The sequence below is a fragment of the Teleopsis dalmanni genome, chromosome 2 (assembly GCF_002237135.1).
Source record: "Teleopsis dalmanni isolate 2A chromosome 2, ASM223713v2, whole genome shotgun sequence".
Taxonomy (NCBI): Eukaryota; Metazoa; Arthropoda; class Insecta; order Diptera; family Diopsidae; genus Teleopsis; species Teleopsis dalmanni.
The window spans coordinates 208,882,501-208,905,453 of NC_051847.1; the positions used below are offsets into that span (position 1 = coordinate 208,882,501).

The 22,953-nt window shown below is 26.8% G+C and overlaps 1 protein-coding gene across 1 annotated transcript in view; it reads left to right on the top strand.

The window, feature by feature from the left end:
* LOC119676655 overlaps positions 1 to 22,674 on the top strand; it is a 71,481-nt gene extending 48,807 nt beyond the window's left edge. Inside the window, exon 5 of the mRNA XM_038087905.1 lies at positions 22,590 to 22,674. Within this exon, the coding sequence (XP_037943833.1) occupies positions 22,590 to 22,674 (85 nt within the window). The remainder of the gene's footprint in view (positions 1 to 22,589) is intronic.
* Positions 22,675 to 22,953: the final 279 nt, after the last annotated feature.

A 22,953-nucleotide genomic window follows, 5' to 3' on the forward strand; every position in this document is an offset into this window, starting at 1 on the left:
TTTATGATTGATAGTTTGAGATGTAGGACTCTACTAACATGACAGAAAGGTAGGATTTATGTCAGAAAAATATGCAATTTGTTTACATACAAATATGTAAAGCCAGCATATAGCACAGTTCAAAAAAAAGGTTATAAATCAACTACACAGAAATGCTTTCAAGTAATATAAATTTGTGCCCGCTTGCTGGAACACTCTTCAAAATTGCATATTATCTGCATATTACTAAACCTTTTGCACAAAATTTTTGCATAGAAACATCACTCATACGATACGTTGGCTTTAAAATTTGTGAATTTGAATGAAATTTCAAAATTCCTTTTGCTTAAATGCAGGCATGGATTGCATTTTAATGAAATGAATTAAGTATCTTCATTTAAAAACGACAGGATAATATGCATAATATAATTCAATTTATTATTAAAAGAAACCCATTTTTCAAACTGCATTGTGTTAGCTTTTTGTGTGCAGTAAAATTTATTTCAAACCGAAATAATAATATTACTTTTATTACCGACTAACTAATTTCTGGGTAAGTTCCAACCAACACGTATTTCACAAACTGCGCTGAGGAACGTGCTCTCAAATGAATCTAATGCAACTTTTCCGCAATTTCGGAACTGTGTTTGACACATACATTCTGGTGAAAATGTGCTCAGGGACATTTTAGTTTTTCAATTTTTAAATAGCAAATAAAACAAAATAATTTATATTTGCAAATGGAAAATATGTGTTTTCAAATATACGATGGCTAAATTAATTATTAGCAAGTTTGGCAGAAAATACAATTATTTTAACCCTTTGGCAAGAACCAAAATTTTCAGTGCAAAAAAGCTAAACGAATTATTCATCATTTTTTAGTGTGAAAAAATATTAAAATTGTAAAAAAGAGTATATGTTTAAAAAAATACAGCATGAGTATAGTACAACATGAGAGGTAATATTGTTTGGTTGGTTACTATCAACAAAATTTATTAAAAAAATCTATTGCATATATTCCTTCGTGAGAAGCAGTAATTATAGTTTAGGTTTGATAAAGCACAGTACCCAGTTAGATTTTTGATTACGCTAGAACCGGTATACATTATACTTTCTCAACTAATGCAATCGATGTACTTAAACTCTTACCTTAATGCACAAATATCATAAATCTAGTAAACCATATGCGAAAAGTTTTAGCAATCACATTTATAAACTGTGAGTGAGAGTAGCAGCTTTTAAATATATCTTTCATACTTAAAATTATATCACTAATAAATTATGTTAATAGCATTACGCAAACTGTAGATTCTGCGAAGAGAATGAAGAGTCAGCCACACATATGCTGTTGGAATGGCCTGTGTTAATGCACATACGAAATATACTCCTGTGTATGTGTACCCTTTACGGAAGAGGCTATAAAACTCTGTAAATTAGATTTCATACTACTTTTTATCGACGCAACAGAGCTTGGTGACATATTCTAAGCTCAGAGGGAGGAACAATCAACCCAATAGTCGAAGTTCCATATCTCATATCCATAATTATAAATGCATTATTATGACAACACTGTTTTTTATTAATGTACACTATAATACTAATAAAATTAATAATAAATCTTACTAAGCGTAATTAATTTAATGACAATAGTGTTTTTTATTAATGTACACTATAATACTAATAAAATTAATAATAAATCTTACTAAGCGTAATTAATTTTAAGTAACATCTACATCGGCGATTGGCAGTACATAAGTCGCTTCCACGTTTCTCGTAGCAAAGCTAAATTATCAACTTTACAATCTATCAACAATATTATATATATATTTTCTTAAAGAGGTTTTTTTCGAACAGTAGTGTAATACAACAACAAAAATTTTAGTTTTATATTATTTTAATTAATTGAATTTTGGGCTGACCATACAGCTGTTTCGAGTATTGCCAAATACCCATCATCAGTGATCTTGGAAATAATTCTTATATTTAATTATTCGTAAATAATTATTTTTGAGACTGCAAGTACTAGGAATCGAATTCGGGACCTGCCAAATGTGAAGCTCAGAATCAGCGCACCTTAACCAACTGATCCAAAGCCGTACTTGACTTTTTTGTTCGCATATTTTTCTGGAGTTTTGTTACTATTACTATGAAATTTTTTTTTTACTATGAAAATATTTTCTTAAGCTATATAAATGGCATTAATTTCATTTAAAGTTAAACTACACAATTTAAAATATTTAAGGTGTACTCTAACAGTGCATTTTGCGTCCGTTCATTGTTGCAGAAAGAAATTCGTACTTCAGTTTTAAATATTTAAGGTCAATGTCAATTTTCTCACATTAAACACAGTTTTTCATTTTCTTTTCCACATGCTTTCAATATTATATATTTAATTTTTAAATTTAAGAGTAAGCAATTTAAGCTATGCATTCCTTTTTTTAAAAACTATTTTCAATTAAAATTTTTCAATTAAGCTCATTCAGTGATAAAAAATGTATCATATTCAGATACCATAAAAAATTGTAAAAATGCAAAAAAGCAAAAAAGCTCCCAATCAAGCAGATGCTTTCAAAAATTGTATAAAAAAATGTACTTCAGAATGCATGAATTACTTTTTCTTCCAGCTTGAAGCTTAACAACTTAAATCTATGCACATGCACATGAGTATCTAAAGTAGTTCATAATAGTTTTTTGAAGATGTAAAATAGTATTTTAGTACTTGCTCATACTCATATACATACGTGCGTGAACTATATTTGCATATCCTTGTTTACATAAGAGTCACTCAACAAAAAATAATTTATTCCTCATTTTTTTTCGTTTTAAATTCAATCAAAAAGATATTTTTGTTACTAAATTAAGTATATTCGTATGTAGATTCTTGTGTACTCTTGATCATACCTGATGCACAAGACCATATTTCAGCTGCAAACTACAGATGCATCCTCTTGAGGTTTGTGCTCGTTCAAGGATAAAGCATATGTAACTTCTTCTAATTTATTATGAGTTTTAGAAAAAGCACCTTCAATTTTGTACAAAACTTTTATTCAATAGCTTGGTTGGGAAAGAACACACACAACATATATGGATAAGTTAGGATACGTATTTTTGGACTATACCTTGTATGTCTATCAGATAAGAGTAAAAGCTTTTATAAAATTTAATTATTAATTAAAGAATTATGTTTGGGATTCATTTGCATAGATGAGGTATATTTTCAAAAATATTTTGGAATGAAAAGAATATATTAAAGAGTCTGATACTTGAATAAATTTATATTGCTTCTTTAATCATAGTTCTATACCTGTTTATTTTTTAAGTAAAGATATTTTAAAATGTACGAAAATAGTCAATATATCGTGATATGTATAAAATAAGACACATTGCCAAGAATATAAATAAAATTGAAATAATACACTCAGTTAAATCAAGCCAGATACATTGCAATATAAATAATGAAAGATAGCTTTTTAGCACAAGTAACCTAACTCGATCTGTCAATGCAAAAAATCCACTTGAATTAGTCAATCAACTTGTGTGTAATTACACAATATTTCTTTGATTTTTATTATTTTATAAATCGAAAATCAAAATTTTGCAAACAATTAATAAACTTCTTCTTTTCATTTTCCACAATTGATAAAAAAATCTATATCACCTTTCCATGCCATCATTTCTTTGCTGTATTGACATATAAAAATCAATCCTTTTTTAGTATGGCACCCTTAATCCTCACTCAAAGTTATTGTAAAATAAATCCTTTATTTTCTAGATAAAAATTTGCCAACTTTATTTTAGTTTTGCTTTTAATACTTTTATATGAAAGTTAAGTTCATATTGTTAAAATTTCATAACAAAAATACGTACTTCGTTAATTCTAAACTTTTATTTCCGAATTGCTTCGAAAGTCAAACACTAAGCCAGAAAGTAATCTCCTATACTTTTTATTTGAAAATTTGAGTTGACATATTTTTGTTGACATTTTTAAACTGACATGAAATATGAAAAGTTTATGAATCTATGAGATACTTTTGTCTATTTTTGCAAATCATAGATGGAGTATTCAAACATCAGCTTTCAATATTTCTACAGATTGAAACAATGTATCAGCAAATATTTGCTAGCACTCATATTTAAATAACCTTTCTCTTTACTCTTAATGAAAATAATTTTTATTTAAATTTAACTGTAGATATTTAGTAAATTAAAATTACTTTTATAACTTTTAAACTTTTATAATAGTAACAAATAAAGTGGTTTTTTTCGAACAGTAAAAATAGTAAAAAATATTTATAGTTATATTAAAGAAACGAAGAATGTAGTTTTATATTTTTAGTGGAAATGGAATATTAAGGACCTGTCGTCTTAATAAACAAGTCTCAACAGGTCTGTCTTTTTAATAGAGATTAAGTATGAAGTTAAGTAGTAAAATAATATATAATAATATATAATATAATATTATTTAAAATATAAATAATAAAATACTATAAAATAAACATATTAAGATTAAACAACCCAATTTTTACTATAGGTTAATCATTTAATAAACTATAATGCTATCCAGGTAATACTTTCGATATGATATAAATACAAAACCGCTGTGTATATCGTCAACATTGCTACTGCTAATGAAGATGATATTTTATGATAGTAAAAATTGTTGATCTTCAGTATTTTACTTGATACACTTTGCCCAAAAAAAATTGTTTTTGCAAATAAGACGGTATTATCGGCGCATTCAGAGCCCTACAAATATTGGTTTGCTTTTTATACTAAACGTTTCATTTAAGCAACAGAACGAAGAATGGAGTCTAGAGTAACAATAAATAATAACTAAAATAGTACACAGTCCTAGGTTTATTATTTAAAAGCGTTTAGCTAAAACCAGCAAATGAAAAACACAAAAACTTAAAGTATAAATACTTTTGGATCTTTTTATAATTCTGCAAGAGCAGACAAAGGATCTTAAATTTCTATTATTTCTATCAAATATTTAAAAAAAAAAAAATTTTGATGAGAAGATAATTATAGAAATATTATTTTAAAATTATTCCATAATCCATATGTATAACTAATGTTAAAAAATATGAAGATATACTATAAAAATATATAAGATTTTGGAATAAAAGTTAAGAAAATCAAAAACCAGCATTTAATTTCTTTTTGTGGAATATTTTAATTGACCCAGTTCCTTAAAAGATTTAATATTGATTTATAAAATTATATATATATATATATATATATATATAGTACTTAAAATTACTAAAGGAGCTCCTTCAATTTTTCAGTTCACTTCTTGCAATCAACTTAAGCAAATAATCACGTAAAATAATATTGTTTTTTTTTAAGAAAATTGTTTGTATTTTAAATTGATTTTTGAAAAATAACAAGCTTTTCCTGTCGCAAAAAGGAAGATATTTGCCCCGAACTAAATACAACTGGCAGCAAGGGTTTCTTTTGCGATTTTTTCATATTTATAAACATAACCGCAAGATACTGATTTATAAAAATTTTTACTTCACAATTTCGAATTTCAGAAGAAGTTTTTACTTAATTTTTTTTTCTTATAATTTAAAAGGTTTGATGCAACAGTACTTTAATTAACACCACATGAGTTAATTTATCTGAAAGGCTCAAAACATTTAATATGGCAACATTAATTTTGAAATCTTTGTAGCGAAGTTCTTAAAAAAGTTAAACACCATCTAAAAAGTATTGCTAATTAATTTTAATTTAAATAATTCACATACATAAATAAAACCATAAATGTCATAAAAGGACAATAAATTAAGACAATAGGTATACAGAAATATACAACCAACTATATACAACCAAATGTTATGAAGGTATTTTACTCAATATAAAAGAAGAAGATTCTTTCATGACCCGAAAAACAAATAAGAAGTACAGGTTTGTCGGGGCAGTCCATTTTCAATATTGAATGTTAATCTTTGTAGGTCTGAATGTTAATTCAAGAAGAAATCTTCAGTCATAAGACAAATGAATCATGTCCGTATTTTAAAAGCAAATAATTCAAAAAATTTATGCCAAATATAATCCTTTTATCTTTGGTTATCAAATAAAAGTTTATTTAAAAGAAATCATATGTTCTATAACTCCAAATATCACTCTAAATATAAATATCTATCTAAAATCGCCTCCTACATTTATATCAGTATGATATGTTACAAAAAATGTTGTGCCAAAGCAGTCTGAATATCTTCTCAATTGAGTGACGTTAGACAAAACTTTATCTTTTAAATAACAGATTAATGTAAGATATGAAGCATAGTTTTCAAATAAGAAATATGAGAAAAAGACAACTGAAATCCCATATTCAGCCAGGAGAAAGTATGTATTCTCTATGTCTTAATATATATTAACATCAAACCTTTATAATGTGCAGTTTAATTTAAAAAACCGACTTAAAATATTTCTAACTTTAGATTGACATTTTTTGACCCTTCGCGTGTATTTTGAAGATATAAACTGCTTATTAGGTCGTAGCATCGATAACTTTTTATTTAAATGATCTTATTTTCGTTCATAACTATGTCCTTTTCTTTTGTACTTACTTATTTGATTGGTCAACACAAGCGCAGTTCAATCTTGGCCGTTTCTAATATTCTTCATCACTTTGATGCAAGTCTCATATACCAAATTACGACAGGTTACTGTTATTTCTTCTACTTCAAAGAAAATCTCACATCTCCACGATGGCACCATCGCTCTGAATATTCTTTGTGCTGGAATCTCGTCTTTTATGCTCACAAGATGTTATAGTTAATGTAGCTGCTGGATTTTTGTAAGCTTGACTCGTCGTTCCATCAATATTTATATTAAATTAATGTACCAAAAAAAATTTTTTTAATAACTCTTAAAAATAATGTATTGATTTTTATAAAAGGAAGAGTTAAAAAAGCAAATTGATGGAAGTCATATTTCGGCATATTCTTAATTTCATTTGTACTGGTCTCATCGCTCCATAATAGTAGTTATTATATTAATAATAGATATTAAAGTGTCCTTTTATTATTTATATTAATTTTAGTTTTTTATTAGTACTTTATTTAAATTTTCCAGTAATATATGTGTTCCATTGAAATTTATATTCTATTTCTAAAACCCTTTGTCATACTTATTCGCTTTAGTTTTTCTATTTACATGCAGAATAAGGATTTGTTAATATTGACATTTCTATTTTCTGATAACTGAGTTCAAAACAAATCCGTAGTCGCTTTATCATGTTGCAATCAATTTGCATTTATATTATTGATCTGACTTGCACATTTATTCGATTTCAATAATTTATTTTCCATACATATTATATCCTTTCCGACGGTGTAAAATATTTTCCATTTTCCTTCCGTGTTAGTGTCTTCTTAGGGCATTTCAATTTAAATTGCTGATTCCAGTATTTCCGTTGCAAAACTTTCAGTTGCATTTTTCATTCAATTTCTTGGCATGTCTGTAGTTTGTTATATTAAAATTACAACTTCATATGTAGAAAAAGTTCCGCATAAGGTGTGTGCAGTACGAGTATTTTGCCGGAAATGATAATTACAAAAATGCATCTCTTGCGTGTTTGTTTAACATAAAATAAATTTTATTCTTAGCTTTTGAAAGGAAATAGTTATATATTGTAACATTGTGAATTTAAAAGCATATTTATCTACTGATTTTAAATGTATGTAAAGATTAATTTAAAACATATCATGATATAAGTATAAAATAATGGTTACTATATAACATTTGTAACATATATAAAAACATTAAAGAAGTGAAAATATCAGTATATATAATAATTTGGATATAACAGGAATTGGTATATCATACTGAAGAGTTCTAACTAGGAACTATTTAATGTTTATGATAAGTTTTTGCAAGGATTCAGTAAAGATTTGAAAATATTATTACCAGATAATAAACATTATACGTAAAATATTTTTCATAAGCTTCGTAATATTTTTTTTTTGGACATAGTCGACTTCTTATATCTTCCCATTAATGGTAATTTTACCTTCGAAAAGTGAAAACGAAACACGGCTACTTCAAATATAGTCAAACAGTTACGTTGCTTCGTCTTTTCTCTTTTTCAAATGTTTTTTTTTTGCTGCCAACAACTTTTGCAGAATTTTGACTTTACTTCATATCAGAATACTCTTAACTATAACTGCAAAAATAGTTCATTTAATTCATGGTTTTCCATAAGATAAATTAGAATAGATGATTGCTTACGGCACGTCTAATTCAGACTTAACAAATCCGTTTTAAAAAATTGTAATATGTTCGAATTATAAAATTCAAGTACGTTTTACATAAAACATGTGTTATGATATCAAAATTGCAATTTTTTAAAACAAAAAGAATTCAAAGCTTTGTGCCGCAGACATTGACAATGTTAAATTAACAAAAATTTGTTAAATGTTTAATTATTATATGTGGCATAATGTAGTATTACAGTATAAATTATTATTAAAAATTTACTTACGAAAGATATATTTATAATAAATACTCTATATGTATGAATGCATTAGATTTCAATTAAATTTATTACAATATGTATTGTTAGCAATACAATATTTATATCGATCATTAATATAGCGGTCATTCTTACAACTAACTCTAAGGAATTATTTAATTATCTAAAAAGACTGAGTTGTTCAGTGTTCTTTTAGGGCCTATTACATAGTCGTAACATAAGTCATAATACTGACTTATACTCATACTCATTTAATTTCGATACTTAAGTCATAAATGTGAAATCACTCATTTTATATTTTTATTTTATCATTTAATTTTAAATATAATGTTCAATTTTATACATATATGATGAAACTATTGTTTTTGAACCCTAACTATTTAAGTTTCATTTAACTTTATTCGTTTGAAACCCCCCAATGAATTAAATCTGCATACATATGAAATTGTATATATTTAATAATTTAGTACATATTAAATTATATCTCGTTTTTTATGTAAATTTACTTATTTTTTTTTCTAAACATTTTCAAATTTTTCAAGTCGTTGTGCGAAATTCCTAGAGGAAAACGTTGAATTTTGTTTTATATTAAAGTTGCTCACATGGAGCATTTTAAATTGTTGCAATTTATCAGAAAATAAATTTGAAATTATTTGAAGAAGAAAATGTAAAAATATTTCGTGTAAACTCAACACCATAAAAATATTAAGAAAATTTACTGAACTCTTTCCAAAAGTTATTTTCCGCAGTCAATGTGAATAAGTAGAGGATAAACATATTTTCTGCAACTTGTGCGGATGTGATAAATGCATACAAATTACTATAGCGGATTTCGAGTAAGTAGACTAAAAAATTGTTAAAATAAGGAAAATAAGGAAGCTTAAATTATTATGGAAAGTTCGGAAATAAATAAAAATTACATGCAATGAGGATAGTTCACGCGTTGTTAACTTGTGTACCTTTCAAAATACTTTATTTTATAAGCTCATAAGATGCACTTTTATTTTAAGAAAAACGAGCCGAACGGCGAATTAATTTATTAATATAATATATATTACTTATATATAACTTATATATATATAAGGAACTAATAGTTTATAAGGTTGTGTAAAGTACATGAAGATATTTAGTCACTGAGCTTTCCACATATTTACCTTTCAGTGTTTCTCATTCGATTATGCAGTATTTATAAAATAAAACATAATTTAGATTTATATGCAACCATATTTATAAAATTAAATATAACTCCTACTTAGTAATATGTTATACTAGTAAATATCAAGTAAGCCATTCGTTGAAAGAGTCTCGCTTTTAAAATATAGTGTTTTTATTGAAAGATCTTACTTAACTTTAATTGAATTCACAAGTAAGCAATATTGAAAATTAAATCCAAAAATAAAATAATATAAGAGTCGTTCAATTAAAATCGTGAGATCCACAAAGATTTATAGCTTGGTGTTCTTTTTCGATTTAAAGGTATTAGCTGTCTTTTTTTTTCCTTAACTTGTTCATTAAATAACAAAAACGATTTATAATAACAATTTAAAAGTTTGATATATCATTAAACATATTGTATGTATACCTTAATATAATGACATATAAATTCTTATTATTTAAACAATTAACCAATAAAAATATATTATTGGAAAGACTAAGATAGCTTTTTAAATGACTATATTGATTTTAACAAAATAATTTTCCATCAAAATGAAAATAATTGATGCCATATCTATATTTATCGGTATTAGACATGCTATTCCATGTCAGTCTTTTCCTAACTATCATTACTATCTTTTGCTTATACTTTCCAAAATTTTGTGCTGATTTCTAAGACAAATATTATTCACTTCTTTTTCGGAGTCGTATTACCAAATATAGCTCTGTTTTTAATAGTTAAAAGTATTGATTTTTGTTAATTCAAACATCATTATCCCTATAAAAAATATGACTCTCATCAGGCTTTGTGTTCTATTGCATTTCAAGAAAATTACTCTTCGCTAATACTGACATAATAAAACATAACTACTTCAGACCAAGATTCATAACAGAACCAGATCAGTTTTGTTATATCTCAACCTATTTTTTTTTGATCCTATTCTGTAAAAAATGTTGATTTGAACTTCAGTATCAGCAAAAGCGTATTAATTTTGAAACTGTTTCGATACAACACCTTGTCAGAACCAGATTTTACCATAATTATCCAGATACTCATAGTCGAATAATGATATTTGAATATGTAAACGAACGTTTGAATACTAAAACGTTATTTCTACCACCACAATATATTTACTCAACCATGTATTTATATGGTTATACTTATATTAGTAATATAATTCTGAATAACAAAGTGCCAATTAAGCATTTTCATTGTTTCAAGCAACAATTGACTGGAATAACTGCAGAAAATTGATGATTTCACCTCACACAATATAAATGCAAAATGTTCATTTCTATGCAAATGTATAAGGTTTGATTCTCATTCTCATATAGTCAGCTCTAACCGCATTTCATTTAAATGCAAACAAACACTGCAGACAAACGCAATAGTCAACTGCCAGAAACACAAATCACAGCCATTTTGCGTCCACCAAGAAGAATAATGGACGCCACACATTAATGGTCAACACAAAAGCGACATGTACGAAACATAAATCAAAATGGCGGCTTTGTGCGTTCATAACCACACATTAAGGTACACACACAGGACCACATAAAAGCACAATTATTTATTTCAATACAAAGGACTTAATAGTGAAAAATTAATTTAATATCAATTGCAATAAATCAGACAAATTTGACTTATGGAAAATACCTGCGACAGACTAAGCTTTAACAAATTAAGATTTATTTATGCACATAATTCGGTTGGGGTTATCGTTAATAAAATTAATTTATCTAATTTAATTATGTTACTTAATTTATAATATGTTTGATATATGTTATATGAATTAATTATTATACATTAATTTGTATGTATGATACATAAATAAACCCAAAGTGTATGTGTTTTCGAATAATCAAGAAATCTCAGTCATTATCATATACAGTATACGCCCCTATAACGCATTAGGTTAGTTCCGCGTTATAGAAAAACGCGTTATAAGGGTGTATGGGACACCCCGTATGCACACATGCAAAGGTACAATTCCACATATACAAATCCCCGCATTATATGGGGGAATGTCCATGTATTGAAATCGCGTAATATGAAAAAAAAAATTAAAGACAGTGAACCGCCGTAAATAGTATGTTTTTTGATCATATTCTGAGCCATCCGGAAAAGTACTGACTACTGAAATTAATCATTGAAGGCAGAATTGAAGGCAGACGTGGCCCTGGAAGATGGAGAATATTATGGCTGAAGAATTTACGTCAATAAAAGTACAAGATCACTTTTTCGAGAAGCTGTAGATAAAGTCAAAATACAATCATGTTAGCCAACGTTCGAAGCGGACAAGGCACCTAGAAGAAGAAGAATATGAAAACCCGTTTTAATGGTATCGTGTTATAGGGGGAATTACTATACTATGAAAATATCTGTATTATTATTACATTCATTCCAGCACAAACATTTTTTTTCACTCAGTTATTCTATTAAAGATTATTTTATTTTAAAATATTTTGTTGTTCTTAATACTTTTATATATATGTTTCCATTTCCAGCTTGTATTTCTATGCAAAATTTTAGCATAAATACTATATAGTAAGCTTTTATTGCTTAATAAAGTTTTTTTGACACTCATGCGCTACAGTTGTTCAGTTCAAAGTTATTCAAGAACAAGTACGCTTAAGTTTTGATATGAAAATCAAAAAACCGAGATACGAGAGGATTTTACTTTCTCAACAATAAATAACTTTCTAGTAGTATTCTTTCACCAGCTAATCCAGCTGCTATTCGATGCTGTTGCGTATTCTATACCAACGCCACATGAGCAACAATAACAATGCAAGGACTACCCGCGGTGGCAAAAATAAAACAAAAAATCACTTCTATGTTTTATTGTTAGTAACGAAAATCGCATATTTATGGAAAAAAATATTGCAGAAGTCTGCATATTTACATTATTTGCACATAATTTTGACAATTCTTTTTTTACAGCAAACATTACTCCACGATTATTGCCTGCAACATGTTGCATCAAAGTTCACAACATTTCTGAATAAATTCGCATAATATTTTCACAAGTGCCAATAAACAAAAAGCGCTATGGCAAGCTGTGCTTGCTCTTGTCATTTATAAAAAGGATTTCATATTTATGTTCTTTAAAAATTTAATGTTTTGTATAATATTTCAATAAAAAAGAAATAAGATGTTGAAAAGAGTGTGTGATTCTAACATAAATTTCTAAAATTTTCTCAGAATTTTTATTATTAAAACATAAATATTATTTCTGCATGTATAATATGAATGATCTTTCGCAATCATTTTATATTAACAAATATATTAAAGATATAAGCATAAAAAATAAATCATTTCATAAAAAGGAAAATTCAATAAACTGGACATTATTATTTTTGATCAAATTGATAGATTACAATCAACACTTTTAACTTAGGAGTCATCTACTTAATTTAAATATATATCCCGACTACTTACTCAACTAACTTAAGTAATGACATACTTTTGGCAAAAGCACTCCAACGCTAAAGAGCAGGGTTACCATCATAACAATAATAACATTGACAACTGCATTGATTTTATGAAGCTGAATAACAAATCTAGCAAAAAACAATATATTAATATATATAATATATTATATTAATATATTATTATAACATATATTATTGCTAATTTGAAAGGTTTTTATATTGAACATATGCATCTTTATAAGACTTTATGAGAGATTTTAATTACAACAAAAATACGATTCTTTCTGTCTAGAATTGTCGTATACCTTTGAAGTAAAAAGAGTATGTTGATTTTTCTTTCACTTTGCTGGATAAAAAAAAAAAACAGAAAGATGCTATTACTCAACCCGAAGTCATAAAATTCAAAGATATTTCAGACTTCACTATATAACTTAGATGTCTAAATAGCAGTTGCTACTAATTTTAACTCAATATAAAATCTTATGGTAGTGTGAAAAACGAAGTATTGCTTATCTTATTGTGTAGCTCACCTATAATTTCAGAATGACGAGGATAACCGCCCTTGATAAGGAGTTTGTGGAAAAATAAAGTTTGTCTATTCTATTTTATTTACTGAGTTATCGAATCTCTGGATTGGAAAGCCACATCTACGAGATCCTTGAGAATTTTATTTAACTATTTTGCACTTTTGCAATGTTTGAGTTATTGCTGTTTCTCAGTACTGATCTGTATTTCCACCAGTTTGCATATTTTTATAGTAAATTGCAAATACGACATAGGCTATAACTGACGAAAGATTGCAGTTTGATCGGGATACCTTCAGACAATTAATAATTTTAATTTTGGTAGGGCGTAAGAAAGTTTTTAAGGGAACTAAGTATTTTCCATTTCCGACTATTAACAATGTTATATCTATTGTTGGGTGAATGTTGTATCAACTAAAAAAAAAAAATTATATTGTATAAAAATCGATTGGACAGCTAAACAGAAAAGGTGTCCAGAACGCTCCAAAACCACATAGAGTAATGAAAAAAAAAATGGTAAAACCGCGGTGTAAGATAAAAATTCACATTGTGTTGACATTTAAAGAGAGTTTTCTACTAAATTCAATTAGAAATAGAGAAAATAAGATGTTGTAATAAACAAGACTGGATGAAAGCAACGAAAAATACTGCTGCCGAAACAGTAAAATCCTACTGGATGGGATTTTATGTAGTGCTGTAAAGGAAAATCTAAATGTGATAAAGTTAAGTTTTAACATATATGATGATGGATTTCCAAATATCCATCATTAGTGGTCTTGAAATTATTTCTTATATTTAATTACTCGTAAATAGTCACGAAGGGTTGAACTTGTACGCTGACAGATTTGTAGCTCAAAGTCGGTGTTCATGCTTCAGGCAGTGCTTTGGACCCACTGACCCAAAGTCGTACTTGTTTGAACTTAGTGGCAATACTCGAAACAACTTGATTGTCAATCAAAAATTCAACTAAATAAATATAATAAAAAAAAATTTTTTAACAGCAGTTTCACTACTATTGGATAAAAACAATAATATAAAATATTATTTTAATTAAGTCATATTATTCATGTCGATTTCAAAAACGTAAAATTGTATATATATCTGTTCGGAATATAACCTCTTGCAAAGAACGACAGTAAGTGGAAAGGTAAGTATTATAAATATTAGTTTTTATATAAAGATTTGTTTTACTATATAATTTGAAGTATTGCCCTTTTGAAAGTGTCGATGCGTTCCATTTAGGGAGGTGTTGGTACGTTTATACTGCAAAGAAGTTTATTTATATTTTGATTTATAATTGTTTTTATTAATAAAGTAATTCCAAACATAATTAAAATCATTCTGATTATAAAAATGTAGTGCTATTCTGCTATGTCGTCTATAAAAATTATCATTTTAAAACAAATATCTTTATATATGATATATAAATTAAAAGCTTGAAATTAAGACATTTTTAATTAGTAAATTCATTCCTTTAATTCCTTACTTTCAAAAATATTATGCATGCAATTGAAATAAATTTCTTTATTTAAATTAATTATTTATAAAAAACTAATTTGAAACAATTTAAATGGAAAATAATTCTAATATACACAATCAGAAATAGGAACTCAAATAAAATAATAATTCCTAAGCTTTATACTTAATCTGTCTTAATCAATTTGTTTTCCTTTAACAATAATATAAAATTAATTTTATTTGTTTATTTTTCACTTTTCAATATTTCCTATTCATAAATTGAATAGAATTGAGAGTACACTTGAAGCGCACTTAAACAAATTTTCTATTATAATTTTATATACATTTTGTTTGCTTTCATTTTCCTCTTAAGTAATTTTTCTCTGTGTGTTTGTCTTTTCACATTTAAAGAAAATAACATTTAAAGTATCTTTTCATCTGTCGTTCGCATGTGAATAAATTAATTCAAGTCCTTCGTCCGAGGGAATGAATGGTTTTTTGCTTTGATGAAAACATATACGCCGGAAAACATGAACTTAATTGCTCGCAATTTCAAAACCAAGCCCGAAGCCACATTTTATATTTTTCAATGCAAAGTGATGCGATTCCCATACATTTTTTCACGCTGATGACAGATGATTTCAATGCTACGATGAAATGCTTTTTCATGTAATTAAATTGCTACTTTCTTCCACATGGCAAGCAAAAGTTAAAGTCATTAAGATACGGAATGACAAACGATTTTAATAATGGTTTCATTAGTTGGAAATGCATAAAGTGTTAAGTGACTGCTTGTTTACTGATGATAATTTCAAAATAATATATTATTATGCAAGTAAATATATGTTGAATATCTAATAAGAATTATGCTTATACAAATATAAACAACAATAAAATTATGCAATATTTGAGTCCTTGATTAAGTGCTTCTTTGCTTACTTTTCCACTTCAAGTGCAATAGTTTGATTGAAGTGCTTTAGGATGGAAGCTTTAGCCAAGGGTTACCTTAAATCCAAAAATATAATAAACAAACGTTCGGCAAAAGTAGTTGAATCCTTAAAGTATGAAAACAGAAATTTGCATATAAATGAATATAAAACAAAGGAAGCCAAACATAATAAAAGCGTAAGATTGAAAAGCTGCTTCAATAAAATTGAAACTTCAATCAATAAAAGTGTCATAATTTTTTATACGAATTGAATTTTAATAAATAAAATATATAAAAATCAAGGAGAGTTCAAAATTTTAATTAAGTTCAATATTAGCTATAAATAATTATTTTAATTCTTTTCTTTCTCAGTATTTTGTTCCTAGATTAGGTTCTATACATAAGAAAGAATATATAAATGCTACAATTAATAATGCCTCTACAAACATAATAGAATTGAAATTTAATAATTAAAAACAAAAATATAATTAATTAATTCAATTATTCTAAAGCTGGTTTATGAAAGTATCAAAACTTTAGAACATAAAAGTTAAGTTCGGATTTGGGTCAGTTGGTTAAAGTACGCTGACTCTGAGCTTCAAATTTAGCAGGGCACGAGTTCAATCTCTGGTACTTGCATTTTCAAAAAAAATTATTTACGAATAAATAAATTCAAGAAATATTTTCAAGACCACTGATGATGGATGTTTGCCATTACTCGAAACAGCTGTATGGTCAGCCAAAAATTCAATTAATTAAAATAATATAAAATTTAGTTTTGTTGATATAGTTCACTACTGTTCGAAAATCCTGTTTATTATTTTATTATGGAAAGTATTTACTTTGAATAGTACAGGATAATCAATTGAGTTATGTATTTTAAGATTTTCTCTTATGAAATTGACTGCGAGATATATGGCATATTATACGATCTTATTAATAAATCAGTAAATTTTTATAAATTGTTGCAATCTAAACTACAACATTCTACACTTTAAATGTTCATTTGGCTTCTTAGATTCAGATTCTTAGATTTGGATCTTAGATTAACAGAACTTAAATGTCTTTAAATACATATCTAGGTAATTAATAACTATGATTTAAAGAAATTCCATGCACTTGACAGTGAATGGATTATTTACGATTTTTATATATACTTTAATTTATAGCTTCTGTATTCTTAGTTGCACTTTCACGTTTTTGACAAATGGAATTCGAAGCAATACACATCGATAGATTATATCGATAAATTAAATCGACATATGTTAAAAATCAGTGGGGTGTGCGTTTATACAAAAACAGTAATAATGGCGATTTAATTCATATCACAGGGTAGGTACTCACAGAAATGCGATCTACTTGGTTGGTTGGTTGGTTGCAGTGGCAGGCCATTAGATAACTTCAATGTATCTCAATTACGATATATTTCACTTGCATAAAAAGGCCTAGGCCATAATAGACAAAGGAGATCGTGGCTTAAAAATTCCCAACATTGGTTCAATAATAATTCTCTCTATAGAAATCTCTATAGTCAAAATAATGTACGGTTTTTACTGATTTTTCTTTTAAATATTAAATGAAGCGATTTCATACTAAATTTATATATTCTCTGACAAAGCTTACTTGTTTGTAACTAATTTGTTAGTATTGATTAAATGGAAATATCTTTTATCAATTCATCCGTCATTTTTTTTATTATATTTTAGAATTATCTGTCTAAATGAAAATTAATTAAGTAAATATGTCTTAATTGAAACCAAATATTTTACGAATAACTTATATTTGCAATGCTAATCGAAAATTTTCCTTAAAAATATAGTCAACTACGTGCATATCAATATTGAAATATAATAAATTTTATTTACAGAAAGAACACTACACTACAATGAAATATCACTCAACTTAAATTAAATTCGGAACGTATCACTAACACATTTTGCTATCAAAAACTTTTTTTTAACAAAAATTTGATTGACACGTTACACCAGATCTCACTTCTCAGTTCTCAGTATTTCGTTATATCCGATTTTTTTTTACAGTGTGCATTTACTGCTTCGCAGAGGTTCCACAGTGCGTATGATTGATATATAATTGCTGCATATATATTCAGTTTTTGTAAACTTTTCATGCTGGCACGTTTTTTATTGTGATTTAAATGCACATAGCTTTTTAATGCAGTAAATTTATAATAGAATATTTCAAAATAAAATTGAATCACTATTTCAGGTTCAGATTGCTTTCACCATAGTACGTCCTTGCAATATTGAATGCACGTGTTTGAATTTCTTTTTCACTATTCAAGTAAAATTTCATTAAAAATCAATCAATCAAATTTATTAAATTAAAACTTCTTATGCATTATGCAACTGAATATAAATATTAGTATTTATATACATTAGTATTCTGAGAATTTCTATATAGCATAAAAGCACTGCAAAATAAATTTTGTGAATGATATATATGTGTGTATGTAGTGCAAATAATAAGATTTTTACCATATGATGCTGTTTTATAATATTAAATAAAAATTTTCTAAATTAACTGAAATTCAAACAATAAACGTTTTTCAAGTGATGAACTACAATTGAACTCTTCCAATATTAAAATCAACTGCAATAAAACGAATTCCAATTAAAATATTTACATGACAACAAAAGTGTGGCAATATTCATTGTAGCATTTATTTGATTTTGACCTAAACTTTTATTATGTATGACGAAGTGAAGCATATGAAATTCTTTGACAACTATTCATATTCAAACTATTCTTTTTTACTTCACAAACCATTTTATTAAATATTTGACGTCAATATCCCTTCATTGGGAAAGTTAAAAATTTCACAAAAATCATTGTTTTTATTTATTTTGTGCGCATATCGGCATACGTCAGCGTCCTGGGGTTTAGCACGTCACACAACGTCAATATGTTAACACGGTGAAAGTGATTATATTGTATCTCACCAAATCAAAGTAAATTTATTTGTGTTATATGATAGCACAGGATTCTAGTCGCGCCATCAATGATGTAAGCAATTTTGTCGATTATTGTTACAATGAAGGACAGCAGACATAATTCACAGGAATTACCGACATAATGAGATTACTTAAACTTGTCTGTTTCATATAATAATTTAATAGCAGTACTTAACCAAGTTAGAAGCTGTCATATCACATATTTTAATAATATTGTGAGCACTTTAATTACAATTTAGTGGACTTTACAAGTTGTAACTTGAGAAAATGTGAAAGCTTGTAATCACACATTTATTGCATGGAAATTGACATTGCAATTATTGTTTTTTACATGGGTAAGTTATAAACAATAAAATTTATATACTAAGAAATTAAATATATATATATGTTATTAAAGAGAGAGTTTAACTACAATAACAAAAAATGTATTTTATAATTAATAAAATTATCTTATCTTATAAAAAATTTGGCCTCAGTAAAACGACATACCATTTATATGACTACAGAGCTGTGCAAAATTCAATTACATTACAAATTAAATTACAATTACAGAGTAATTATAATTGACGCTTGAGTTTCTAGATTACAAATACGAGTCTTTCTAAAATTTGGCCTTAGTAAAACGACATACCATTTTATGACCACAGAGCTGTTTAAATTAAGTCACATTACAAATTGAATAACAATTACAGAGTAATTATAATTGGCGATTGAGTTTCTAGATTACAAATGTAATTATAATTGAAAACCTCAATTATGAATGATAGTATAATAGTAATTTGTAATTGAGTTCCTAAATAACAATTACGAATTACGCGAAATTTGCAAAAATAATAGATGGAAGAAGAAGCATCGGAATATTTGAACGATTAAAAAATATGAGAAATAACTGTTGTATTTAATATCTTCGGTTTTAAGTCGTCTTCACATTTAGTTTGCATTCTCATTCATAGTCTTTTATTGGATTGATTGTATCAGCTTTTTGCATTTGGTGTGTAGAAGCGTTTCATTAGCACATTAAAACAGATGAGTTGGTCTCAGCAAGTTCTCCTGAACATTTTGTTAGAAAAATTTAAACTCAAGAAGGAAAGAAGACATGAAAACCAACATACGGTATGGTTAAACCAACATGACGAATATTTTGACCTTAGTTTTAGTTGAAATCTGGTTAAATCAACCAAAATATTTTTCTGTATGTAAATTGAAAATGGTTTTTGGATTACTATACGAGTACAAAATATTTATACTCCAAATACCAATCTTAATCTTAATCTTAATATGCTGAATAGATAAGTTTACTGTGAAAGCAACTAGGCGAAAAATAATACTTGAATAAATAATATTACTTGTCAATAATATGATACTAAAATTTCAATTAGAATATATCTAAATATTTATAAAAATACGTATATGTTTTTTTATTGAGCTAAAATAAATATAACCTCTATTGGCACTAGGTGGTACTTGGAATGTATATAAATATCTACGAAAATAATTAAAATTCTTCAAACTAAGATATAAATATTTGCGTTTAATGACATTAGATCTAAGGGGTTTTTGGACAATCAAACTCAGTATTCCTCCTCTACCAGAAATATAGCTACAGTCTTCTTAACAGAAAAATTTGTCATCTTATTAGTGTGGGATTGTAGGATTATCTAGTGAAAATGCACTTTAATATTTACAGCAGCAGTAAGGTTATCTTCAAAATTGCTATTAACCCAATTAGTTTCTTAAATATGATCAATAAAGCTATGTAGAACTAAACCAGCGTTACAAATTGTAATAAACTATAAATTAGACCAAATACTAAAACCCCTTTAAGTCCAGAACCCATTTTTACCATTTGCTTTACAGAATAACTTTTTTGTGTTAGAGTAGGTTTATGAGATTAGTTCACGAAAGAATTTATTCCAAAATAGAAACTAGCAAACTAACAAAAATTTTTGTGAAAGAACTTGATGTATGATTTGTAAAATTTCTCTAGCATTGAGAGAAAAAGCACTCATTAAACTAAACAGGGGGTTAACAAGGCACAACATAGGACACCATATGCCTACTGTAAATGTCATCAGAGATTACTCATGCCAATCTTGTCTTGAGATTGTGTATATTAATGGGCATTCTCTCTATTATTTTTCAACTTTCTCAAGAACTAAATTAGATGTATTACATGTAATTTTCTTATATAAAATTGAATTATAAATTCATATTATAAAAATTTGTCTCTACATATCTCCAAATAATATTAATCTTAAATCTATGGTTAATTTAACTATATTACGAGTATTTTGCGTTCATTTTTAATATATTTGCTTGGTCATTGCAAACTCAAAAATTACAATAAAAATAATTCCACTTAAATAATCAACTTCACACACTTGAGAAGGACCTCAGCAGCAGAAAAATAAATTACACGTTTTGTATGGATACCATTCCTATTTCATTTTATTTTATTTTTTTTTTATTATTTTTATTTCGCATCCATTTATCATTTTGTGTTGTACTCCACGCGATTCCTGCGAACTCAAAAGGACAATGTTTACAATTCCTTTCAACAATTTATCTTTAGAAAATCTATTCTGCGTCGAAACCATTTGCATTTGAATATTTTATCATTTTCCTTTTTTGAGTCATTTATTTCTTGTGTATTTTTTAGGTGTTGAGTCCTTTATTTTAAATTACATTTAATTTTCTCGAAAAAAAGAATATTTTTAATAATATTATATAATCTGCTTCTATTTATATTTTCTCAGGTTTTTTTATATTATTTTTTAACAAATCATCGCACCTCGCAGTGTTAAATTTTGCTATAAATGGCGTCTAAATTCACGGCTCCACTAATTGGGTCCAATTTGAAATTACCACATTTATATAAAAAACTGATGATAATTGTAAGTATTACTAAGGACTATCGGGAAGCAGTTGTGCAAAAAATAAAATTTGGAAAACTTCGCATTTTGCTTATTTTGTTGTTGGCAATAGTAAAAACATATGTTTGTATCTTAATTATAGCTAACCCATTTTGCTGACTAATCAACATAATAGCTCTAATAACCTTGAAGATATATGGTATTAATTATAGTTAACTTTCTTCTTATTTAATATTGTGTAATATTGTGTATTTAAAGAAAAATATTTACATGTTTAATTATTACGCATGTAAGGGTATTTATAAAAGAGTTTAAATATATGAACTATGGTTACTTGTACATGAATTTCATACTAATTAGTTAATTAATTTTTACTACCAACCTATCAATACTTTCAACAAAACCGTTTTGTTTTCAAACTTTATCCAAAAAGAATAATGGCTCTGCTGTAATCAAAAACAAACAAAATTTTGCAGTTCAGTTTAAAGGTATATAAAGTTTTATTTAATACTTTCATTAGTTCAAACTTTCACAACAAATGCCAAGTTTTACGCCATTGTTAATTTCTTCATTATTTTTATTAATTTTGTTCTTTACTCACTCAATATCTTTAACTGCTCTTTTGTTTCTAATTTGTTACGTTTTTGTTGCTAACATCCTTCAAACTTAATAGCCCGTTCTGTTTCGCAGTACAAAGGATAATAAAAACAGGTAATTTGCTCCATTGTGCAGGTATCCCTTAGTTAATATAGTTTATTTTTCTATAAAAATTTTTGTTTATAGAAAGAAACTTGTGGAGAAAGGAGAACTGAAATACAACAAAAGTTTTAATGGAACTGGAACAAATGATACACAAACAATGCTTTAATTAACTCAATAAATCACACTACATAAATACTTTTCTTTTTAAAAATGTTTTAAGTCAATCGTTCCATTGAATGTAAAAATTGTACATTCTTACTTTTAATACCTTTTAAATAAAAAGCAATATACTATGTGTAGAAAGTCTCCTGAATATATATTATACAAAACGTTGGAATGTGGGTAACACTGTACCTGTTCACTATTAGAAATTTGAGCGCAATTAATTGCCCAATGTTATATCATCTACAATTTTTGCTACTACATTTTTGATTGTTCTCCGATG